The sequence below is a fragment of the Hemiscyllium ocellatum genome, chromosome 37, assembly GCF_020745735.1.
Source record: "Hemiscyllium ocellatum isolate sHemOce1 chromosome 37, sHemOce1.pat.X.cur, whole genome shotgun sequence".
Taxonomy (NCBI): Eukaryota; Metazoa; Chordata; class Chondrichthyes; order Orectolobiformes; family Hemiscylliidae; genus Hemiscyllium; species Hemiscyllium ocellatum.
In genome coordinates this window covers 13,160,041-13,185,886 of record NC_083437.1, presented here as the reverse complement: position 1 = coordinate 13,185,886, position 25,846 = coordinate 13,160,041, and the positions used below count along the sequence as shown (strand labels likewise).

The following is a 25,846-nucleotide window of genomic DNA, read 5'->3' as shown; positions in this document are numbered from 1 at the left end:
TACTTGGTAAATTCCAAAGGTTCTTTGGGAAGCAGCAATCATTCACTTCATCATATGCCATGAAACTTTAATGATGGTGTGTACTGAATATAATGAACAGTTGTGTGTATGGGAGCACAAGGAGCACCTAGCTCAGACCCTGCATCTGCGACCCCTTCCTATCAGGATCTGTCAGGATGAGGGTCCACAGGATGATCAGGGATTTTTAGCTGCCTTCCATTTCCTTGGGATGAGCAAGTGTTGCTTCAGGCCCCATATGTCCCAGACCACTGTGATGCTTGCTGCTAGAGTGGACCCTGAGGGGTGCAGAAGCAGGAGGCCGTCCTCTCTCTCTGAAGGTGACAGCCATTTCAAACTTCAATGCAATGGTTACCCCCCCCAAAAAAAAGGAGTGATGGATACTTGTATAGGATCTCTTAGTCATACTCTCTCAGATGGATAAGGACAGTGACTGATGCCAGATTTGCATGATCATACTAGTTTGTTTCTCAATGATGCTGCATGTGCAGCAGCACTCGGAAACATACAGGGTTCTGTATCCATAGGGCACTAATGTATCTCCATAGAATTCATCAATAGGATAGGAAGGGGTTCCACACCATTAAAGTTCAGGCAATCTGTGATCACCATCACTAGATTGGTATGTTCCAGCTACCTTGGCAGCTATCACAACTCCTAAATACTGGAGCACTCTCATGCCAGTCTGTTTGAGGGTCCAGGTGCCTTACAAGATTGGCTGTTGGGTGATGAAGACTACCCACTGTGACCATGGCTCATGACACCATTGTACAACCACCTAACTGGTGTGGATCACACGTACAATGCTGCCCATTTTTTGACTGGGACCATGGAGCAGTGGCAAGGCTGCTGAGAATATGATTCCACAACTTGGGCTGGTTAGGGTCCTTCCTGTATAGTCTGGACGGAGTGTGCCACATCGTCCTCTGCGCAAATGGAGCAGATGTTGAGGTGATGTGATAGATGCTAAGGAGCTGGGGGACAGGAACAGTCTTGAGGGCAGGGACATTTGGAAAGTTCGCCTTGTGCGTAACAGAGCTCAACTGTGTCAAGCACCAGATGCCAAACGACCTGATGGACCTGACCTAGTTTCAGTAGATGAGAGCTGGGTGCAGCAAATCATGAAATGTAAAATTGCCATGGGTTAAGATGCTAGCACTTGAGTTGCATTTGTGGAGGTGACCTGGAGTCTCTTTTGGTTTTGTTTGTGATTATTTTTTATGGCTGTAAATAAAAGCATATGTTTGAAATTGTCTGGTGTATGTACTAAACACAGGGACTTTGTATGGTGAGATGCCAAAGGATTCCTGACACCTATTGAACTTGTATCCCAGAAGAATTAATGTATTTTGGCAAATGAGATTATGGTTTAGCAAACACATTAATGTGCTATTATTACTCAATCATATTCACAATGGAATCTTCTGACAAAAGATCCTTCAGTATTGGCTGATTCCTTTGCTGTATTTCCCAGGAAATCTGATCGGACTTTTGCATTTCTTTTCCCCAGACATCCATCCAACTTGATGCTGGACAGGCTTAGTGGAAAAATCTTGCACATTGACTTTGGTGACTGTTTTGAGGTAAAGTTTTGAGGTTATGAGCAAAACAGTACATTGCTGCATGACTTTGGAAATCATCCAATATCATCATTATGGAGAAAAGTTCAGCTTGCCAAATAGAAATCAGGTTTTGTATTTCCCAGCACTATATATCTTGTTAATAAGAGTCATCAATTGCAATTTGAACTAGTATACTGCTTCTCAGTTGCTGATCTAAACATATAATTTGCACAGGCTAGTACCGGTGAAGTTTAGTATGTTTTAGGGATATGGACAATGGTCTTGTTCAGGATTTTTGTTGAGATAGTATGAGGAAAAGGGAAAATGAGGCAATGTACTGTGAAAGTGTCACTCTCAACATAGCCTGTGGTGTATCATTGCGACATTGAACACTTCTTCTGCCGCCTCTGCCTCCAGGCTTACTTTTTCCACCAAGACTCCCACCTACCTTTTGAGGACCCCTTCTCCCACCCCCAACACACCTCATCTACCTGGTCACCCTGTGCTAGTCTGTTACCTGCCCTCAATCTCTTTATTTCCAACTACCGCCAGGATATTGACCGCTTCAATCTGTCCACCCCCCTCACCCCACTCCAACCTGTCACCTTCACAATGCGCAGCCTCCGCTCCAACCCCAACCTCACCATCAAATCAGCAGACAAAGGGCTGCAGTGGTAGTTTGGCGCACTGACCTCTACACCGCTAAGCCAGATGCCAACTCGAAGACACCTTCTCCTACTGCCCCCTCGACCACGTCCTCACCTCCCATCACCAGACCACCTTCTCCCAGACAGTACACAAACTTGTCACTTCAGGGGATCTCCCACCCACAGCTTTCAACCTCATAGTTTGGGAACCCTGCACTGTCAGGTTCTCCCTCCTACCCAAGATTCACAAGCCTGACTGCCCCAGTCAGCACATTATTTTGGCCTGCTCCTGCCCCACCGAACTCATCTCCACAGACCTTGATACTGTCCCATCCTCCTGGTCCAGGAACTCCCCACATACATTTGGGACACCACCCATGCCCGCCACTTCCTCCAAGACTTTTGTTTCTCCGGCCCCCAACACCTCATCTTCACCATGGACATCCAGTCTCTATCCACCTCTATCCGCCATGATGATGACCTCTAAGCCCTCCATTTCTTCCTCTCCTGGCGTCCCCACTAGTACACACTCCACTGACACACTCATTCATTTGGCTGAACTGGTCCTCGTCCTTAATGAGACCCCCACCCACTTCCTTCAGACGAAAGGGGTAGCCAAGAGCAGCCGCATGTGCCCCAGCTATGCCTGTTTCTTTGTGAGTTATATGGAACAGTCCATCTTCCCTAGTTACACTGGCACCATTCCCCACCTTTTCCTCCACTATATTGATGATTATATCAGCACCACCTCGTGCTCACACGAGGTTGAACAGCTCATCAAATTGACCGATGCATTCCACCCCGATCTTAAATTCACCTCGACCATCTCAAACACCTCCATCCCCTTCCTGGACCTCTCCATCACCATCAACAGTGACCAATTCAACATGTACATCTTCTACAAACCCACTGTCTCCCACAGCTACCTGGACTACACTTCCTCCCACCCTGGCTCCTGTAAAAACACCATCCCTTATTCCCAATTTCTCCACCTCTGCCGCATCTGCTCTCAGGAGGACCAGTTCCACCACAGAACACATCAGATGGCGTCCTTCTTCAAAGGCCACAATTTCCCCTTCCACGTGATCGATGATACCTTCCAGCGTATCTCATCCACTTTCTACACGTCCGCCTTCGAACCCCACCCTCCAACTGCAACAGGGACAGAAACTCTCGGTCCTCACCTTTCACACCACCAATCCCCGTATACCTCGCATCATCCTCCGCCTCTTCCGCTACCTACAAACAGACCCCACCCCCAGAGGTATATTTCCCTCTCCTCCCCATCCACTTACTATAAAGACTGTTCCCTCCACGACTCTCTTGTCAGGTCCACGCTCCCCACCAACCCACCCTCCCCTCCCAGCATCTTCTCCTGCCACTGCAGGATTTGCAAAACCTGCGCCCAAACTTCACCCCTTCACTTCTGTCCAAGGCCCCAAAGGAGCCTTCCACAAAGTTTTACCTGCACTTCCATGCGTCATTTACTGTATCTGTTGCTCCCGATGCGGTCTCCTCTACATTGGGGAAATAGGCTTCAGAGAACATCTCTAGGACACCCACACCAACCAACCCCACTAACCTATGGCTGAACTCTTCAACTCCCGCTCCACAGAGGACATGCAGGTCCTGGGCCGCCTCCATTGCCACACCCTCACCACCCGACGCCTGGAGAAAGAACACCTCATCTTCTGCCTTGGGACCCTCCAACCACACGGATTTCACCAGTTTCCTCAATCCCCTTCACCTTGTCCCAGTTCCAACCTTCCAACTTAGCACCACCCTCTTGACCAGTCATACTTGTCAATCTTCCTGCCCACCTATCTGCTCCACCCTCCTGTCCGACTTATCACCATTACCCCCACCACCATCTACCTTTCATACTCTCAGCTACCTTCCCCCCACTTCAGCCCCACCCCTCTCCCATTTATATCTCCATCCCCTTGGCTCGCAAGCCTCATTCCTGATGAAGGGCTCTTGCTCGTCATATCGATTTTCCTGCTCCTCGGATGCTGCCTGACCTGCTTTTCTAACACCCCACTCTTGACTCTATACCCTGTGGTAAAGCAAATTGCAGCTAAACAAGAGTAGGTTTGATTACTAGTGTGAGTCATGAGATAAGATAGTCGTCCTCGAAGCATGATGGAAGTGGCTTTCCTATTTCCCAGTAGAAGGGGATGACATTTGAAATAAGGTCAATGACCCCAGTGGTACAGAAAAAAGCCCAAAAGTTAAGAAGTGGTATTCTGTCAGATTACTGCAACGTTCCAATGCTGTCTATTTTTATGGATACATTTTTCCATAGGTTGCTATGACCAGGGAGAAATTCCCAGAGAAGATTCCATTCAGACTGACCAGAATGTTAACCAATGCCATGGAGGTAATAGCTCTGCCTTGTTTTCATGTTTTAAACAATGAAGCAATCTCTCATATGATAGATGTTTATCTATTATGTTTATTTGCTGCTTGTCTTATGGCATTACTACCACTGATGATTTGGAACACAATTGGAATATAGTAGGTAACCCAATTTGTTGTTTAAGATCCTGACACTTAGAGTTCCTGAAGCAAAACTATCTATTTCTATGTGATAAAGCCAATTTGAAATTCACTATTCAAGAAAATATCTCTGATAGTTCCTTGAAGAATTCTGCAGAAGAGGGCAATCATTTTTTTCTTTCTTTTTATATCTGAAAGTGCTAACATGCAACCAAACAGCTTTTCCCTCTGGCAATTTTCACCTATTAACTCACCGCTAAATTATCATGTTTACAATTTTTCAATTTAAGTATTTTTAAATTACTTAAAAGTACTTGGAAATTTAAACATTTTAAGTACTACTTCTAAGATTGCTCACTTCAGTTAGCTGAGGGGAAAATATTGGTCCAAGACACTGGGTTAGCTCCCCTGCTCTTCGATATAATGTTATGGAATCTTTCTCAACCATTTGAAAAGGCAGATAAAGCTTATGCTTAACATCTCAACTGAAAGATGTCACATCCACCAATGCAACATTTCTTCAGTACTGCTGTGGAATGTCATCCTGACTTACATGCTCGACACGGTGGGATGGAAATTGAACTCACAACCTTCTGTCTCAGGCACTGCACAGTCAACACACATTTTTACTGCACAAGCCCAATACCGTAAGCTGTTGGTTTTCCATTCCTGCGATCTGCATTTATGTCAATTATTGCTGTTCCACAGGTTACAGGATTGGATGGGAACTATCGAATCACATGTCACACGGTGATGGAAGTGCTTCGGGAGCACAGGGACAGTGTCATGGCTGTACTTGAGGCCTTTGTTTATGACCCCTTGTTAAATTGGAGGCTTATGGACAGTGAGTATTCAGGAAGACTTTGTAGAAGTATGAGCTTCAGAGAACCTTTCAAAATCTAGGGTAAAAGATTCTTGAGGTTGTTGCAAGCTAACGGTTGAGGTAACCGTTTGTTGTGATTTGTTGTATCCTCAACACAGAAATCTCTTAGCTTAACCCAATTATGAGTCAACAAGAATTTGCAATTGTAAGCAATATTTAAAATATAATGATGTTGCTACCTTCTTGCTTTCAAGAACACTGCTAAACACTAATGCAAGCAAGTGGCTTTTTAGGTTGGCATTGAGAATCCAACAGGTACTGTACCTATTTTTTAAAATCGGTTGATGTTTGTGTATTAAGGGAAAAGCACAGTGATTTAATTAAAATGCATTTGTCTCCATTGTTAAGGCAGTCATAATTATTGAACAGCAAGATTTCATCACATTCAAATATTTGCAATTTTTTTATTAAGACTCATTAATCATATGCAGTGGTTACATATGGAGATTCAAAATCAAGTATAACGTTTAAATGATTGGGGTTTAAAGCTGAAGGTTAATTGGACCAGGGTGCGTAAATCTAGTATTGTGCCTATTTTCCATTCAAATATTCTGTCCATGCATTAGTACAAAAGTAACTTATTGGTAAATAGCAAAATTTATAACTAGGGAAATGTAGAATTTGTTTAGAAGGTAGAAATTTCTCCGCAGTGTGAAAGAGCTGGGAGTTGCAAAATTGATGCTACTGTGCCTCTACTCATGAGCGAACCTAATTGCAGAATTTGTGAGCTTTGAACACAATGTTTCCATTGTAAGTATGGACATAAATTTAGAATGTAAATTGTGTAGACAGGTAACTAATGCAAACTTATTAAATTACTACATTTCTAAGATCATAAACACTAATATGGTCCTTCTTCTCCTAGTCATCCTGACTCTTTCCTGAAGTATTGTGCCATTCGAGCATTTCGCCTCACTCAAATGGTATTTTACATATCTAGATCTAAACAGTGCCAGTAGGGAAAATGACAACTAGTCCTGACTCTGTCCTCACTGACCCTCACTCACAGACGATGGTCACTGGATATTAGTTCAGACAGGGGACTATAACTATTGTCTTTGACTTAATCCAGGATCCTTGAACATCCTTAAAGCATCCTTATGTCAAAGTGCAGTTGAAAAAAAATTAATTTTTATAATAGATGATAAAAAGAGTGATCTTTAATCTTCAAATGCATGCAGTACCTCTAGTTCCTTTTCAATACAATTGGAGCTAGATGTACAATTTGAGTTTTTGTTTTTAAGAAAAATAACTGTATGCCTGGAGTGCCTCTCAGCTTATTCGCTGCTGAAATCCTTTATCTATTGCTTAGTTACCTCTCGATTTGACAATACCAACACGCTCCTGGCCTGCCTGCTTTATTCCACTCTTTGTAAATTTGAGGTTATCCAAAACTCTGCTGCCCAAGTCCCTACTCTCACCAGTTCCATTCACATCACTCCTGTGCTTGCTATCCTATATCAGCAAGAACATAATGAGTTTAAAATACTCCCTTTTTTTTATAAATCCCTCTGGTTTCAGTTTTCTTGTCTCTATTATCTCTTCCAGTACCACCGTCTTCCGAAATATCTGTATTCAGATAATTCTGACCATTTGAACTTCTTCATTGCATGATTATCATTGCAGTATAATGGGAGCTATGTTTTAGCTGCCTCAGCTCGATTGCCTGGAATTGTCTCTCTGAACCCCTATGTCCCTCCACATTGCTTTCCTCCCTTTCAGTCGCTCCTTAAAACATATCATTTGACAAAATCTTTAGCTACTTGCCCTGATATTGCTTTGAGTCGGTCAAAGTTAGATTTTGCTTTATATTTTCCTAAAATGACTAATGTTTTATTGATTTAAAGGCATTTTATAAATGCAACTTGTTTCTGGCTTATTTACTAACTAAACATCATACACGGTAAACAGTTAAATAGTTCTAATATATAATTTCCCTTCTCCAGCAAACATTAAAGGTAACAAACGATCCAGGACAAGGACAGACTCCTACTCAAATAGTCAAACAGCTGGTGAGTAACCCTGTTTTCGGTGTACAGGTTCTGATTACTCACAGGTACTTTATTTGTTAATTAGTGCTGGTGAACTTTAGCCCAAGGCATATTTTTGGGAAGGAAATAGGGCATGTAGGAGGAGGAGGAAAGGGACAGACTCTTGCCAATTTCTTTCTATGTTCTCATCATTCTTCTGAAAGTATTGGCTTGAGGGTTTAGATACTGGATATCAAAGATCTCACCGAGACATCAATTATGATTTATGCATGAGATGAAACAATGAGTGTGATCAGCATATTTGTTTGAGTGAGGGCTATCAAGACCAGGTCTAGTTATATTCTCCCTGAATACAAATGAATTTCCTCACTTAAACTGTTAATGTTTCTCTTTCTTCAGATGGTGCCAAGAGCTTCAGTATTTTTTCTTTATATTTCAATGATTCATTACAATCATGTTGTTCTGAAGCTGCTGTACAATTTGTGTTTTAGAATTGCTCGATGGGGTAGAACTTGGAGAAACTACACATAAGAAACCAGGTACTACCGTGCCTGAATCCATCCATTCTTTCAGTAAGTTATCTTAAAATTGCATTTCCTGACATTATAACATTATTGTCCTGTGAGAGGAGAGAGATTTTAAAAAAAAAGAGGCAATTTTTTTGCACAGAAGGTGGTTCACATGTGGAATGAAATTTCTGAGAAAGTCGTGGATGCAGGTACAGTTACAACGTTTAAAATACATATGCATAAATCCATGAATAGGAAAAGTTTGGAAGGATATGTACCAGGAGCAGGCAGTGGGACTAGTTTAGTTTGGGATTATGTACAGAATGGACTAGTTAGACTGAAGGGTCTGTTTCCATGCTGAATGACTCTTGAGACTGCTAAGTAAGATAAGAACCCATGGGGTTAGAAGGAAGGCACTGACATGGATGGAGGATTGGCTGACTGGCATAAGGCAGAGGTTTTTTTCAGAATGGCGGCTAGTTGTGTAGGTGTCAGTGTTGGGACCATAAATAGTCACATCTTTATTAATAATGTGCAGGTTAGGTGAATTGGCCATGCTAAATTGCCCGTAGTGTTAGGTGAAGAGATAAATGTAGGGGAATGGGTCTGGGTGGGTTACGCTTCAGTGGATCGGTGTGGACTTGTTGGGCTGAAGGGCCTCTTTCCACACTGTAAGTAATCTAATCTAGTCTAAATTTAATTTAATGGTTTATGTTTAATATTTCTGTGTAAATGACAAAATTGTGAAAACAATTCATTAATTTTGAAATCTGCATGGTAAAATGTATGACGAGGTATGAGGGTAGATTGGCTTCATTGTGTCAGTAATGCCTCAGACTTAAAAGGGTTCTTTTTAAATCTGGTCATCACCTATTGAGATATTTGAAAACCTTTCAACAAATAACCAGTCACCTTCCAAAAACAGAAAGAATAGAGTGGTGGCTTGGACCTTAAAGAAAGCACATTTACTTTGTGTTTTCTGACTGACTGTACAATTCAGTAATAACGTTGGGGGTTGTTGATACTGTGTACATAAATACAGAATAGTGCTATGACAACACAAACAAGCACTACAACTGCCCCTGGTCTTCCATATTTAATTGTTCTATTTTTCAGTTGGGGATGGTTTGGTGCAGCCTGAGGCCTTGAACAAAAAAGCAATTCAGATCATTAACAGAGTCAGAGACAAGCTCACAGGTAAGAAAAAGCACAACATTTTGTTACATTCTCCAACTGATAAGGGATTTCCTGATTTACTTTTAACTTTAAGGTCTCTTTCCATCAACTTTCTCCAAGTAAAATATAAATCCCCTCACCATCTGCCTTCAGAGGTACTGAATCAGAAAAGAAAGAGTTGCATTTATTTAGCATTTAGCACTCACTCAGGCCACTTCAGAACCAGCTTATTATTTTAAGTGTTGCAGTTTCCATCAACATGGCAATCATTTTGTATTTAGCAAGGTAACAATCCAAAATAAGTAATCAATTCATCTGCATTTAGTCATGTTAATTGAGGATTACCTTTTGGCAAGGCATAGTGCATGAAATGTTGCACTGCTTAGTTTAATGCCTTGTCAAATAACAGACATTCCAACATTACTATGCTCTGAGCACTGCACAGCAGATCACCGTGTATCATATTCTCAAATTCTGGAACAGGGCATGCATCATCGACCTTTTGACTTAAATGCGCGAGTGCTGTACTAAGTCAAGTCAAAATCTGATTCATGTAATTAGAGTATAAAAATTAAAAGAAAAAAGTGAACAATATTCCCATTATCAAGGGAGCACACTTTTAATGTGAAAGGCAAGATGTTTTGAGGGTATTTGAGAAGAAAAACCTTTTCACCCAGAAAAGGGTGAGGGTCAGGAATGCTTGCTTGGGAGGGTAGTTGAGGCAGAAAACCTCACAATCTTTTAAAAAGTACTTGAATGAGCACTTGAAGTGACATAATATTCAAGGCTGTGGCTCTAGTGTAGCAAAGTGGGACTGATGTCGATAATGAAAACATCAAATGCTGATCTCAGGCAGCATCCATGGAGAGAGTAAGCAAACATTTTAAGTCTGGATCATTGAGGAGGTGACGGTGAAAACTGAATGGCTTGCTGGACCATTTCAGAGTCAGGTAAGAGTTAACCAAATTGCCTGAGATCTGGAGTCATGTTTAGACAAACTGGATACAGTCTGAGGATACAGACAAGGCTCTGATGAAGAGTCATCTAGACTCGAAACGTTAGCTTGCTGTCTCTCCATGGATGCAGCCTATCTCACTGGATCTCTAGCATTAGTTGTGTTCAGTACAGATTCCAACATCTGCATTAACTTGCTCCTACTAGTGTAGGTAGTAGTAGACTTTTGGTAGCACAATCTTGAAGGGCCTCTTCTATTCTGTATGATTGCATACTCCTTCAGCTCATTTTGCACTTTTTTTGAATAACTGTCTAAAAGGAACGCTTTATTTATGTCAGCAATAGAATTAGTTGGTTGTTAAGCTGTTCAGTTGCAAGTTACCTTGCATTTATTTCAGAAAATTGATCATTTCAGGATTATGGTGAAATGTGGAAAATACAATTGATGCATAATCACACATTTAACCGCAATTCAAGCGAATTGTGCATGTATGAGATGAAATTGGATTTCATGTGATACGAATAATGTAGTTTTATCTATCATTTCTAAGTAAGCATCCTTTAGAGAGATGGTTATTCACCACAATGCACTAGTCTTTGTATTGTATGTGTGTGTTAATAGATATTATAACTGCATTGTTTCTCATGAGTTAGAGGGTAAACTTTCTTATTAACAAATTGATTGTGATTTTACAGGAAATTTATGTCCTTGCATGATTTTACTGTATAATTAATCAACAATCAACATCAGCACTACCCAAGAAAAATTAAGACAAAGTACAATTGTTAGGCGTATAGAAAATTATGTTACTAGACTAGTACTCCAGAGGATTAATCTAATAATTAAGTAAATCCAGAATAAAATTCTAATATCAGTAATGATGTTCATATACCTACTGGATTACAATAAAAGTCCAACTGTTTCATTACTCTTCTTTGAAAGGATTTAGCGATTTGCTATCTGTATTCCATCTGCTCACATATGAATCCAGATCAAGGGCAATTTACTTAATTCTTACCTAACTCTGAAATAGTCCAGCAAGCGATTCAATTTTCATCCTCACTACCTCTGTGATAAGGCACGTGTGAAAATGCTGGCTTTGCTGGTGACATCCACATTCCATGAATTAATTATTTAAAAATTAAGCACAACTACCCAGCTGTGGAAAGTAAGACAAGCACTTTGTCTTTATGTCAATCATAAATTCCTGTCTAAAGTTATGTTGGAAACTATCCTTAATAACTTGATTCCTTATAATTACACCCTCCTACTAATGCAGCTGCTACATTGTTGGGAGGTGTAATTATATGAGTCAGAGAGATGTACAGCACAGAAATCGACCCTTTGGTCCAACTCATCCATGCCGACCAGATAGCCCAACCTAATCTAGGGTCCCACTTGCCAGCACCCAGTCCATATCCTCCAAACCCTTCCTATTCATATACCCATACAAATGCCTTTTGAATATTGCAATTGTATTTGCCTCCACCACTACCTCTGGCAGCTCATTCCATACATGTGCCACCCTCTGCATGAAATAGTTGCCCCTTAGGTCTCTTTTACATCTTTCCCCCCTCGCCCTAAACCTATGCCCTCTGGACTCTCCTACCCCTGGGAAAAGACTTTGTCTATTTATCCTATCCATGCTGAAGTTTAAAGAGGCAACTTCATTATAAATGCCAATGTCTAAAGGTAAAGTGGCCGTAGTCCTACCAGACCATAGGGCTGCTGTCACCAGAGAGAGAGAGAGACAACTGGTGGTGATTTAGGTCAGAAGTCAGACAACATCAGGTTATAAATCCAATAGGTTTATTTGAAATGACGAGCTTTCAGAGTGTTGCCTCTTTGTCAGGTGAAGTTAGACTCCGAAAGCTATTGATTTCAAATAAACCTGCTGGACTATAACCTGATGTCATCTGACTTGTGACCTTGTCCATCCAGTCTAACACTGAAACCTATACACAGAGGTGATTTAACTCACCTCAGCCATGAGGAAAGATTGAGAAGGAAAGGCCTTCATAGTAACCTCAGCTGCTGCAGGAACTGAGCTCACAGTATTGACGTTACTCTGCATAGCATACCAGGTATTCACCAACTGAACTAACCAGCTCGAGCCAATGGATACATATTAATGTAAAAATTAAAGGTAACATTTTCACTAAACTTGTTTAAATTTTAAAGTTTAAATCTCTATATTTTAAATCAGTTTTCACTGAACGGCTTGCTGGTTGCAGCAGCCTCACCATCCCCACCTTTATTAAAAAGGACTTTCAAGTGAATACAGTAGAAGTATCATTCCTTTTATTCAAACATATTATTAAAAGTTCTTGCTGTAATATTTCTATGAAGTACAGGAAGCCCTTACTTAAAGTTGTAGTTGGTTCCTGAAAATTGTAATTTTAAGTGCAGCAACTTGAAGTAAAGTGTTGATTCTTATTGCAAAACCTGGAGTTGAGTTCCATAGGACCTTCCTTCACAAAGATAAATTAATACATGCCCTCTAAATTCAAATACAGTCATTAAAAGGGCTAAATTTTACATTGATAAATGAAATAACTTCCAAATAATAAATTTTCAAGTATAAAATGAAAATGTACCATTCTATTTACAGAGCTTACTGGAGTGGCTCCTCAGAGTGGAGCTCATTGGGATCTGGGCTGTTTGCCAGGGTAATTGTTTTTCACTGGCCACTTCCCAGCCTCTGCTTGGTGGTGTCTTTTTGCAATACCACAGAGCCCATTCTTGCTGGCCACTACTCAGTAGTGATACCTAGGGAGCTGACTGCAGGCATTGGCCTTCCTTCTTCTGGCTGGGCTTGGTAGCTTTTATTCCCCAATTCCTGCACTTTCACTCTGGAGTGCCGCCTCAGTGGGCAGAGCAGGAGAGCTTCTGGGAAATTTCCAGTCTAGAGGACAGAGAGTGATGGACGTTCTGATCTGACGGAGTTTGGCAGTTCTCCTGTGTTGTTTGTCAGGCTTTTGCAGGAATCATGCAGTTCCGCAGATGCCATTTTTGGAGGGAAACTGTTGCTGCCAAGCTCTAACATTACCGTGGCTGGGCCCTGCTGACTGAGAAAGATGACTCCGTTATGTCTAGGCAGGACCTCAGGAGACACTGTTAAGCTGTGGAATTGCCATGTGAGCAGTTCTTGGGGGAGGGGGCTGGTTGATGTGAGGCTTGGTGAGTGGGGACTCCCTGGTGAAGACCTTGGGCTCTGGTGCAGTACAGGGAAAGGCTGTAAGTCAGAAGAGTGATCCTGACCTCAAGTCTGAGAGAGGACAAGATTACGTCAAGATGACACTTGACCTGATTTAGGTCAGGTCAACATTCTGAGATTTTCAATCCCAGGAACTTAAAGCAAAACAACACTAAACTGGGGACATTAATCATTCTGTACTTTTTTAGAATACAAAGTTTGTATCAGGTTTAAAAAGCTGATTCGTTTACACTCGTGGTTTGTGTTAATGTAAACAGCAAAATATAATTTGGATGGTGATGGTAGTTTGTTTGTATTTCAGGTCGTGACTTTGCACATGATGAGACTTTGGATGTTCCGACTCAGGTAGAGCTGCTAATTAAACAAGCAACATCCCACGAAAACCTCTGTCAGTGCTATATTGGATGGTAAGTGACAGATAATCTTCAAAAAATACGAAGAAAGATAGTGTTCCTCTAGCGTCAGGTTTCTCTGGAGAAACTAAGGAGACAATTTTGCATGTTATTAAATCAGTTACAAGCTCATACCTTTACTGCAGAGCAACTGAGAGCTTACAAATACTTAAGTAAAGCACCATCCTTTGTAAAAAGTATCTGCACACTTTCAAAGCTTCCTGATGGGCCCTCTGGTTTAAAGTCACTTGGTGTATCACTAAGGCAAGGCCAAAAGTTCCTGCATTCTCTTCCTGGTCTCTGCCAAATATGCTTCAGAATAATCAGTCGTCTTGATATGCTGACTATGGAGGTGCCCTTATTGGTTGAGGCCTGGGGATGGAGTTAGGTTGAGCTATACTGCACATATTAGATGGCCTAATTATACACTTGAATTGACACTGCGTCTTTTTTAATTCTTTAATGGGATGTGGGCATTGATGTTGAAGATGGTAGTGATCTGATGTTTTGAATTGCTGCAGTCCCTGGAATGCAAGAGCAAGTATAGGGTTTGTAAAGGAGTACCAGCTACAGTAAAGGAAAGGTGATATAGTTCCAAGTCAGGGTGGCGTGTGACTTAGAAGGTAATCTACAGCTGGTGGTGTTCCCATGTCTCCCGCCTACTCTTGTCATTACAGGTGATAGAGGCCACAGGTTTGTAAAATGTTATCAAAGTGCATTTGTAGACGTTGCTGCTACTGTGCATTGGTGATGTTTGAGATCCTATAAATGAGTTGCTTTGTACAGGATGGTGTCAAGCTTCTCGTATTTAGGTCACTCATCCAGGAAAGTGCAGAGTACGCCATCACACTCCTGACTTATGCCTTTTTGGTAGTAGATAGGCTTTAGGAAATAAGGAGATGAGTTATTCTCCATGGATTTCCAAATCTCAGACTGTTCTTGTAATCACTTTTTATCTGGCTAGTTTAGTACTGTTTCTGGTGATTTGTAATCTCCATGAGTCGATAGTCAGAGATTCAGCAATATGATGCCAATGAATGTAAAGAGGTAATGGTTAGATCCTATCTTGTTGGAGATGGTCATTACTTGTACTTTGTGTAGTGCAAATGTTACTTAAAACTTATCAGTCCAACCTGAGTGTTCAAGTCTTGCTTCATTTGGACACAAACTACTTCAGTATCTGAGATGTCCTAAAAGGTGCTGACATTGTGTAATCATCAACAACCGTCTCTGCTTCTGACCTTATGATGGAGGAAAGATCATTGATGAATCACTGAAATTGTTGGGCCTTGGACATTACCCTGCAGAATGACTGCAGAGATGTCACAGGACTGAAAGGATTGACCTCCAGCAACTACAACCATTTTCCTTTCTGCTGCATATGAGTCCAAATAGCAGACAGTTTTCCTTATGACTCCCATTGATCCAGATTTTCCAGGCCGTCTTGTTGCAATACTTGTTCGAATGCTGCCTTGATGTCAAGCGTGCTCATCCTGACTTAGCTCAGCAGTTCAGCTCTTTTTGTCCATGTTTGAACCAAGGTTGTAATGCAGCCGGAGACCGAGTTGCCCTGTAAAACCTAGCCTGAGTGTCAATAAACAGGTTATTCCTTTCCAAGTGATACTTGATGACATTGTTGATCATCTCCTTCCATCACTTTCCTGAAAATCAAGAGAAGACTGACAGGACAGAAATTGGCCAAGTTGTATTTGTCCTGTTTTTTTGTGCATAGTATATATGTTTTCTAGAATGATGGGTAGATGCCAGTGCTATAGCTGTAATGGAAGAGTTTGGCTAGGTGCACTAGTCTGAAGCTCGGTTTTTTAGTACTATACTCCTTTTGTAGTTTCCAGATGACCCTAAGATAGGTGGAGGGACAGGTAATGTTGACGAAGCAGAGCAGCTGTAGAAGGATGTAAACAGGCTAGGAGAGTGGCAGATAGAATACAATGTGGGCAAGTCTGAGGTTATGCACTTTGGTAGGAAGAATAGAGACATAGTTTTCTAAACAGGCACAGACTTCAAACTCTGATGCAGAAAGGGATTTAGGAATCCTACTTCAGGATTCTCTTGAGGTAAACATGCAGGTTCACTTGGCAGTTAGGAAGGCAAATGCAATGTCAGCATTCATTTCAAGACGGCAAGAATGCAAGAGCAGAGGTGTACTGCTGAGGCTGTGTAAGGCTCTGGTCAGACCACATTTGGAATATTGAGAGTACCTGTGGACCCCACATTTGAGAAAGGGTGTGCTGGCCTTGGAGATGGTTCAGACGAAGTTCATAAGAATGATTTCAGGGATGAAGGGCTTGTTAAATGGGAGTAGTTGATGACTCTGAGTTTGTACTCTATGGAGTTCAGAAGGATGGGGGGGGCGGGGGGTTGGCAGAATCTGATTGAAACTTAAAGAATATTGAGAGACCTGGATACATTGGACATGGAGAGGATGTTTCCACAAGGAGGAGAGACTAGGACCTGAGGGCATAGCCTCAGAGTGAAGGGATCACCATTTAGAAGTGAAATGTGAAAAAAGTTTGATTAATCTGTGCAACTCATTGTTGCAGAGGGCTATGGGGGCCAAGTCATTCAGTTTAATTAAGACAGAGATGGGTAGGTTCTTGGTTTGTAGTGGGATCAATGGTTATGGGGAGAAGGCAGGACAATGGAGTTGAGAAACATATCAGCCATGATTGAATGGCAGAGCCGACCCGATAGGGCAACTGACCTAATTCTGATCTGTATCTTAAGTCTGGTTATCTGCTGATTTGCTACTGCAGCAATTTGATGCTATCCTGCATTTTCATATTTATTGATGTACACTCTGGTCATTGTTTCTTTAGTATTGTTCAGTCCTCGTTTGTTTTGTAGATTTTCCCCACAATGTGCAGCCTACAGAAAGGAAGGAATAGTGTGAACAATTGCTTGTCAGATTGGTATACTGTGGTGTTCCCCCAGACATTGGTACCATTGTTCTTTTTTTGATGTATATTAATAACCTAGATATGAGGGCACAGGCCATCACTTCACAATTTGCAGATGACACAAAACTCTGAAATGCAGTAAACATTGAGGAGGATAATAGAAAGGACACAACCTGGTGAAGTCTAAAAGATTAAAATTAACAAATGTGAAGTGGTACATTTTGTAGGAAGTATAAGGAGAGACAGCATAATTAAATTGGTACAAGAATAGAACTGGGTTTGTATGCACACAAACCACTGAAAGCGGCAGGACAACTTGAGAAAGCTGTGTCACAGCTTTAGAGAGGTTGGACAAGAGGTTTTTGAGAATGGTGCCAGAGATGAGGGACTTCAGTAATTATAAAAAGCCAGAGAGGCTTGTTTGTGTCCCTTGAGAAAATTTAGTAAAGTAACGTGGAACTGTTCGATGGCAGAAGTAACAAAATATGGAACATCGACTGAAGGTTTGAAGGGCAAAAGAGCAATTTGAGGACAAATGATATGCAGTGAAATTTCAAATGGAGTACACTGTCTGAAAGAATGGTGAAAGCAGATTCAGTAACGACTTTCTAAAAGGAAATTGGATCAGTATCTGAAAGGAAAATATTTACCAGGCTGGAGAGTGGCATTAATTGGATAACTCTATCAAACAGCTGTCACAGGAATGATGGATGGACTGAATGGTCTCCGATTGTACTGTATTTTCCTATGGTTATATATACTGCTTCTTTAAAAAAACTAGTAGTTGTTCATCCAAGCCGAACAATATTTGAGTTGAAATTGACATCTTCCTTTTCAACACCATTCGTTGAAATTGGATATCACAGGACTATGAGAAAAATCCATTCAGTTAGGTGAACCTGTTTGTGCAGGGATTATGGATGGCCATGTGTATTAACCCTTCTGAACTCTTGCAGAAGAAGCATGCTGCTTTGGTGAAAAGAGGCTTTTGCCTTGATTGTACAGACAAGGCCAGATTATTGAGATTGTGGAACCAGTATTTTGCAGGAATCCTCAAACTTTTCAATTTACATTTTATTTTCTCTGAATTATTTGTGATTGAGGTTGGAATCTCAATACAGTGAAATTGGATGAATCGAACGTTTCTCCATCGCTGTTATCAGCATTAGGCATGGGTGTAAGTACAAGCCAAATGCAAAGTACAATTACCTTTTCTTTATAACTTAGTAATTAGCCCTGACCCCAATTTCAGAAGACATTCCCTCCTGGGATCATCACATCTGTGATGGGACGAGTGCACTGCAAATCAAGCCCCACCAAAAGTGTAAAGGTTTAATTATTGCAAAAATACTTTGCTTCTCTTTATCACTGCCATTTAGAACAAAAGAGTTTCACCATAATCCCTGAATATATATAAAACCAAATTTCAACCTAGGGTTAAAGGTAGCCTACTTTTTCTTACTTGTCTAGCCTTGGAAACTCCAGTTCTCCTTGTGATCCAATCCTTTTATTGCTGGTTTATTCTGACTGAAGGTGGTTTAAAAGGGCTGTTTTAAATGCCTTTATGCCATTGGAGATTTAATGCTAAATGAGGATGTGTTGTCAAGATATGTTTGTATCCTCGACATGAAATATAATACCAAAGAATAGAAAAATTGATTTTAGCTTTGTATGACCCATGAAGCTCCATCTATTCATAAAGTGGTCCATGAAGATGGGCTTGGACAGTCCTGCCTCACTGCATTAGTGTGTGACAGTTTTATTTCTTACATCAAATATTGTTCTTATGCTGCTGCCTGAGCCTGGTTAATTGGGAGCAGGACTGTGCATTGCAATCACTTTCTTAGGGCTGTGGTTATAAATGTGTTTTCTTCTCATACTTTACAATCAACAGATTTGTAACTTCCTCATTTAATGCTAGATTTCAATACAAATTCTACAAGTAACAGTGTATTTGACTTTTGCAAACAAATTGCTACTCATTGTCTGAAAAGTTGCAGCATAAGGGAAGAGTTGATACATTTGCTGTTCAAAAAGGTAATTATGTTTTTTTTCTAAATCCTCAGGTGTCCCTTTTGGTGAAGCAACTTTGGAATCAGCAGGACAACATCTCATGTTGAAACTGGATTCCTGTTAAACAAGCCATATTTAATATAGCTTCCAATCCTGCCAGATGTGGCAATTAAACCATGTAGCCAAATAGTGTAATTTGGTAGCCTGTAACCTGCATCCTACAAGGCAGACCTAACCTTCGAAACGCACAGATATGACACCCTAAGCTGTGGAAGATTTCCCAGAACAAGTTGGTGCTTTTCCGGCCAGTTTGAGCTGAGTGACATGTTCTGAGGGCTGAGCTGGTCACCAAGTACTGACAGACTGAACATCACTCATGTAAATAATAAGAATGTTTCTAGTGCTAAACTAATCACATGTAGCTAAGCACACCGAATGAAGTATAGAGCTTGTAACTATCGTGGAATGCGTATGATTTCTGGCCAGTCATTGAGACAATGAACTGTTATTGTAAAATACCAATAAAGATGTCAATCCAGAATTACCTATTTGATACCAAATACATTTTTTTACAAAAATAGTTCAAGCAGCTGGTGATTGTTAAGTTGGAACCTCATCTTTCATTATATTGTAAAATTTTGAAATAATGAATCATTATAAAAACATAATAACATGTATGCATTAAATTAGACAATTGGCAGGGCATTCACTGCAAAATCCTTTTAATAGTTCTACTGGTTTCCTATCATTAACAATGATAGTGTGATTTTTATCATAGCATGTATAAATATCCCACATCAACCAGGTATTGGGAACTCTGGGTTCACTTGGCCCCTCTGTAGAATTACATTGAATGTTTAGTACAGAAACAAACTATTTGGTCTAATTAGGTCTACCAGCCTAACAACCTTTCCCCCTCATCCTTTACTATCCCTTTGTGTTAACACATCTTTGTTATTTGCTCAAACTACTGCATGTGGTGGCAAGTTCCTTTTCCTGTCCATCCTGTGGATAAAAATCTAACAAAGCCTTCTAAGTGAGAAGCCTGGAGTGGTCACTCCCAATTCTCAGATTTCAGGTTGTCTTTGTCTGTGGAAGGACCTGAAATAAAACTGGAGGCTGATATGACAAGTGATTGAAACAACCTATCCTCCGAAATAGAAGTAGGCTACACAAGGAGAATAGAGTCCAGGCATCCTGAAGCATCAAACGTTTTTTTAAAACTTCCATTTAACATTGACCTCTCCCTAAAAAGGACAGAGGGTCTGGAAATGGAATCGTGTTAGTCCAGGAAGGAGGTGGGACTCTTCACGGCCCTCGCAGAATAATGAATCACAGTTTCCAGTAGCAAGTGTATGTAGTAACTTTGGATATTGACCCCCACAATCCCCTGCATGTCTGTTCCTGTCAGCAATATTCTGTCTAAGCTGTGTCAAGAATGTGGTGCTGGAAAAGCACAGCAGGTCAGGCAGCATCCGAGGAGCAGGAGAATCGACGTTTCAGGCATAAGCACTTGAGTGGATATGATTATAGGGCTTATGCCCAAAATGTTGATTCTCCTGCTCCTCGGATGCTACCTGAATTGCTGTGCTTTTCCAGCACCACACACTCCACTCTGATCTCACTTTCTCCTAGTCTAAACTAAGTGGCCGTGCAGCTGCTCCAAGATGACGTGCATGCCAATTGACCTGCTGAGGCATTGACTTCTGGTTAGTCAGTGCCAAATAAATTAGAGGGATTATTGTTTATGAGCATTGACAGGTGTGATTTTAGTGTTCGTATCACATGAATTGTTAATGGTCCTCCTTAAAATTGTGCATTTTGAGAGCTAAGAGTTTCTGTAATCTGCAATTACCTTTTATTGTCACAGGATGTCACCAAATCACCCGTTTTGTAATGGATGAAAATCAAGGAAGAAACACATTATTTTGAGCAAAAGTACAACGGAACTTGAACAACTCCTCTTTGATATCTGATCACTACATATCCACTTTCTCAACTATTAAGATGTTACACACAAAGGAATGTGCACAAACAAACAAACAAAGTCTTACAGAAGTTGCTGGAAAAGCTCAGCAGGTCTAGCACATCCGGGAAGAGAAGTCAATTCTCAGAATAGTTCTGAGGAAGGGTCACCAGACCAAAAGGTTAACGCTGGTTTCTCTTCATAGATGCTGCCAGACCTGCTAAGCTTTTCTAACAATTTGTTTTTGTTCCTGATTTACAGCATCTTTTGGTTTTTAAACAATTGGTCTTGCACATGCAACATGGCATTGACTCTTAAATACCGATATGACTTAAATGTACGTGTGACTGATCTGGCACTGATGCAGAACTGTCAGCAGATGCCATCTGATGTGTTTTGGGCTTTTACCAATGATTTTTGTGTTCAGTACCAAAGACAATAATTGAAAGAGTATGCTTTGCACAAAAATGTCTGATATTATCATTGCACAGAATCCAACAGAATTTATTGTATTGTGCCCATTTTACAGGATTTATCAGAACCTTTCCATGGCTTCAAAAAGTGATAGAATAAGCACTGTTGAGCTATGGTTTAGGCTATAAATAATAAAAAAATATAGTTTGAGAAGTAACAGAGAAGCAGTAGTAGCTATACACAATGTGACCAATTAGATTGGGGAAAATGTTAAGAGGGAGGACAATTACCCCCTCACCCTAATCCTTGCAGAAATGTCAACTATCAGCTCCTCACCAACTAGAAATCCAACACTTACAGCAATATTAATACAGTAACAATAATCAGTTTCAACTGATTGAGAATTGATCTGCCTCTCATGAATAGACAGTAACTCCACAGTCCTAGTAGTAGCCACTGTTGGGACTGCAGGCAGACCCTGAGAAGAAAAGGTGCATTCTAAACTTGGATAAGTCCAGACACAAGTGAGGGGGAAATGGTGGGTCAGGTTTGAAAGTGTTGTTGAGGGGTGGGAATGAAGAAAGGGACAGTATTAGTTTAGGAGGGGGGCTGCTCCCAATGAGCACAGGAATCATTCAAAGTTGGTGCTCACCATTCCTGCCTGTGTAGTGAAAGCTACTAGTTTGGTCATTTAGGGAAGGCGATGGCCTAGTGGTATTATCGCAGAATTGTTAATTCAGAGAGCCAGATAATATTCTGGGGACATGGGTTTGAATCCTGCCACAGTTGAATTTAATCAATAACTGGAATTAAGAGTCTAACAATGACCAGATATCCATAGCCATTTGTCAGGAAAACCCATCTGGTTCACTAATGTCCTTTAGGAAAGGAAACTACCACTCTTACCTGGTCTGAGATTTTAAAAAAAATGCAGATGCTGGAATCCAAAATAGACAGGCAAGAGGCTGAAAGAATACAGCATGCCAGAAGGCACCACCTGATGCTGCCTGGCTTGCAGTGTTCTTCCACTCTTACCTGGTATGGTCTACATTTGACTCCAGATCCACAGAAATGTGGTGGATTCTTAACTGCCCTCTCAGCAATTTAAGAATGGGCAATAAATGCTGCCTAGCCAGTGATGCCCTCATTTTGTGAATGAATTTTATAAAATAATTGCATCTGCTTTCCCCTTCAGACCAAAACATTGCTGTGGAAACAGAAAGAGACCTTTAAATGGCAGTTAGTTGTCTTCTCAGGGGCCTTAGATAGGCTGACGGGCACCTTACCCACCTCTGTAATATGAGGGACAGGTTGGGCACACTGACCTCACCTACAAATATACTGGTGGGAGAACCATGAAAAACTTTACCCAAAATCCTTTTTGCAAAATCAAAACACAACTCTTGCCAAGATAGTCAGATTGTGTCTTTCTTTCTCTATCATACAAAGGCTAAAGATTAAAAAGATAGAGGTCACCTTGTGAAATGATGTGGTAGTCTGGTTACCAGGAGTGTGTTTCAGTCCAGCAAGAAACAAAACTGGTGGCTATCATTATAAGATAAACGCCAACTAATCAAATTGAAAATTCAGAGGAAACTTATTTACCTAGAGAGTGGCAAAAATGTGGAGCTTGATCCTATGCAGTAGTTGAGGAAAATAGTGTAGCTGCAAGGAATAGAGGGTTGTGCTGATAGAATTAGATGAAGATTGATGGTGGAGGTTTGAGAAGAGAATAAATAATGTAGACGGGTCCAAAAAAAATTCTGTTTCAAGTTATCGTGTACCTGGGGTTTCATCAGGGCCTTTGAATCCCCATCTCCAAGCTTGATGATCTTCAGAAAAATTCAGCTCCGTGTGCACAGGATGTTTTCTATATTTTTTAGGTGTGACCACATTCAAAAGCATTCAAATAAAGTTTTGAAGTTTGCTTAAAGGCACAAAGAACATGTTTTCACTTTTCACCATGACCGTTAGCGGATTTCATCAATGTATATTAAACTGAAATTCTTACGTGCAAAATTCATTGCTTGCTTAGTTCTACTAAATTAAGATGATCAGTTTAGCTAAATTGCTTCTTGTGTGATCAGCCAAAATGACATGAACAAATACCAGTTTTTAGGGGAGGCGATGGCCCGGTGTTGTTATAACTAGACTATTAATCCACAGAACCCGGTTAATTCGATTAAAAGTCTAATGATTACCCATTAGGGTAGGAAAACTGCCACCCTCAGCCATTCTAGCCTCCATGTGACTCCAGACCTACAGCAATTTAGTTGACTCTCAACTGCCCTCAGGTCAATTAGGGATGGACCATAAATAAAGGCCTGGCCAGAGAGACCACATTCTGTGAAAAATTTAAAGAAGTTAACAATACTCACCTCAGTTGGTTTTTCCCTGCATATGAAACACTGAAATGTGATGAAATTTGCAGCTTCAAAACTGAGCAACTCTCTTAAGCAATAACCCTGATTAATCAGTAGAGTCTAATAATAAATAATGAAATAAACTCAACAATCACAAAGTCTCGGATATCAAATAATATCTCCCAATCTTGCGAACACTCCCTCAACAACTTATTTAATTATAATATTAAATAAGTATCAGACAAATTTAACTTCACAAACAGGAAATTTAAGTAACAAAATGCGACATATAAAAATAAGAGCAGGGTGGGCCATTCAACCCTTCAAGCCTGCTCTGTCATTCAATATGATCACAACTGATTATCCTGTTCCCAATTTCTCCCCCAAAACACTTTGATCCTTTTAGTGTTAAGACCTTGGAGTGCAGGTTCACAGTTTCTTGAAAGTGGAGTCGCAGGTAGATAGGACAGTGAAGACTTCTGGTATGCTTCCTTTATTGTCAGTGCATAGAATATAGGAATTGGAAGGTCATGTTGGAGTTGTACAGGACATTGGTTAGGTCACTTTTGGATTACTGTGTGCAATTCTGGTCTCCTTCCTATCAAACGTGGTGTGAAACTTGAAAAGGTTCACAAACTATTTATATGGATGTCGTCAAGGTTGGAGGGTTTGCGCTACAGGGAGAGGCTGAGTAGGCTGGGGCTGTTTTCCCCAGAGTGTGGAGGCTGAGGGGTGACCTTACAGAGGTTTATAAAATCACGAGGGGCATGGATAGGGTAAATAAACAAAGTCTTTTCCCTGGGGTGGGAGGATCCAGAAGGCATTGTTTTAGGGTAAGAGGGGAAATATTTAAAAGGGACCCAAGGGGCAACTTTCACGCAGACGCATGTATGAAATGAGCTGCCAGGAGAGGTGGTGAAGGCTGGTACAATTGCAGTATTTAAATGGCATTTGGATTGGTATATGAAGAGGAAGGGTTTAGAGGGCCAAGTGCGGGCAAATGGGACTAGATTTGTTTAGGTTATCTGGTCGGCGTGCTTCCATGCTGCACATCTCTATGACTCTATTTATATGTAACTCCTTGAAAACATTAAATGTTTTGGCCACAACTGCGTTCTGTGGCAAAGAATTCCCCAGACGTGACCATTTTGGGTGAAGAAAATTCTCATCTCTGTCCTAAATTGCTTATCCGTATGTTTAGGCTGGGACTCCTCCTTCTGGATTCCCTAGTCACGGGGAACATCCTTATTGCATCTAGCCTGTCTGATTCTGTGAACATTTTCCAGGTTTCTTTGAAATTCCTCCCCCCCCCCCAGCCCATTCTTTTAAATGCCAATGAAAATAGTCTTGATTGATCTAGTAGTCTATTCATATTAGTCCTGCCATCCTATAAATCAGTCTAGTAAACCTTTGTCATACTCTCTCAATAGCCAGAACATAATTTCTCAGGTAAAAGCACCAAATCTGCACATAATACTCCAGGTTAGAGTTAGGTACTGAAATCCTCTTGGTACACAAGCAAACATACCATTTGCCTTCTTTAACACCTGCTGCACCTGCATGCTTACTTACAGCATCTGATGTACTAGACACTCATCTCTCATTGCACCTTGCCCTTTCCCAGTCTAATACTAGTCAGATAATTATCTGTCTTTTTCCATTTTTGTTACTCACGTTTTCCACGTTATTCTTCATGTGCCATATATTTACTCACTCGACTTGCCTAAATTATACTGAATCTTCTCTGCACCCTCCCAGTCAGCTTAGTATTGTCTGCAAATTTGGTGAAATTATATTCTGTTCTCTCATCTAAATTAATGATATATCTTGTGAATAATTGGGGCCCAAACATTAATCCCTGTGGTACCCCACTAATCAGTGGCTGACCTGTTTATTCCTACTCTTTGTTTCCTGCATGCCGACCTGCTCTTCATAAAGTTTCTACACATACAGCACATCAAAGCATGCATACAGATACTGCATTTATTTCTGAGTGATTACATATAAGTTGTAATAATATTATTCTTTGATCTGAGCACAACCTTAGACATTTCACCAATCTTATATTTCCTGTAGATGTCTCCACAAGTGAGTGACTGGAAAATCCATTAAAATGCAGGACACCAGCTCAGATGATATGCAAACCACAATACCAGCAAGCATGTAAAACAAAGTGCAAAGCAACTTAACATGCAGCAAGTCACAAAATATTTGTAAAGGAAATGTTGATATTTCAGGGTCAGCCAATTATCAGACCCACTGGTGGACAAAAATCTATATTAGAAAATGTGATTGTAGTAAATAAAGACTTGCACTCAAGTAG

At 40.7% G+C, this 25,846-nt stretch overlaps 1 protein-coding gene across 7 annotated transcripts in view; it reads left to right on the top strand.

Annotated features, from left to right (window-relative positions):
• Positions 1–19,324, top strand: part of mtor (mechanistic target of rapamycin kinase) — a 474,957-nt gene extending 455,633 nt beyond the window's left edge. For all 7 annotated transcript variants that reach the window (XM_060852056.1, XM_060852057.1, XM_060852054.1 and 4 more), the window contains 8 exons: positions 1,529–1,601; positions 4,533–4,607; positions 5,435–5,570; positions 7,556–7,621; positions 8,092–8,172; positions 9,226–9,306; positions 13,759–13,864; positions 18,834–19,324. In XM_060852056.1, the coding sequence (XP_060708039.1) occupies positions 1,529–1,601; positions 4,533–4,607; positions 5,435–5,570; positions 7,556–7,621; positions 8,092–8,172; positions 9,226–9,306; positions 13,759–13,864; positions 18,834–18,849 (634 nt within the window). In that variant the 3' untranslated portion in view covers positions 18,850–19,324. The remainder of the gene's footprint in view (positions 1–1,528; positions 1,602–4,532; positions 4,608–5,434; positions 5,571–7,555; positions 7,622–8,091; positions 8,173–9,225; positions 9,307–13,758; positions 13,865–18,833) is intronic.
• The last annotated feature ends 6,522 nt before the right edge of the window (positions 19,325–25,846 follow it).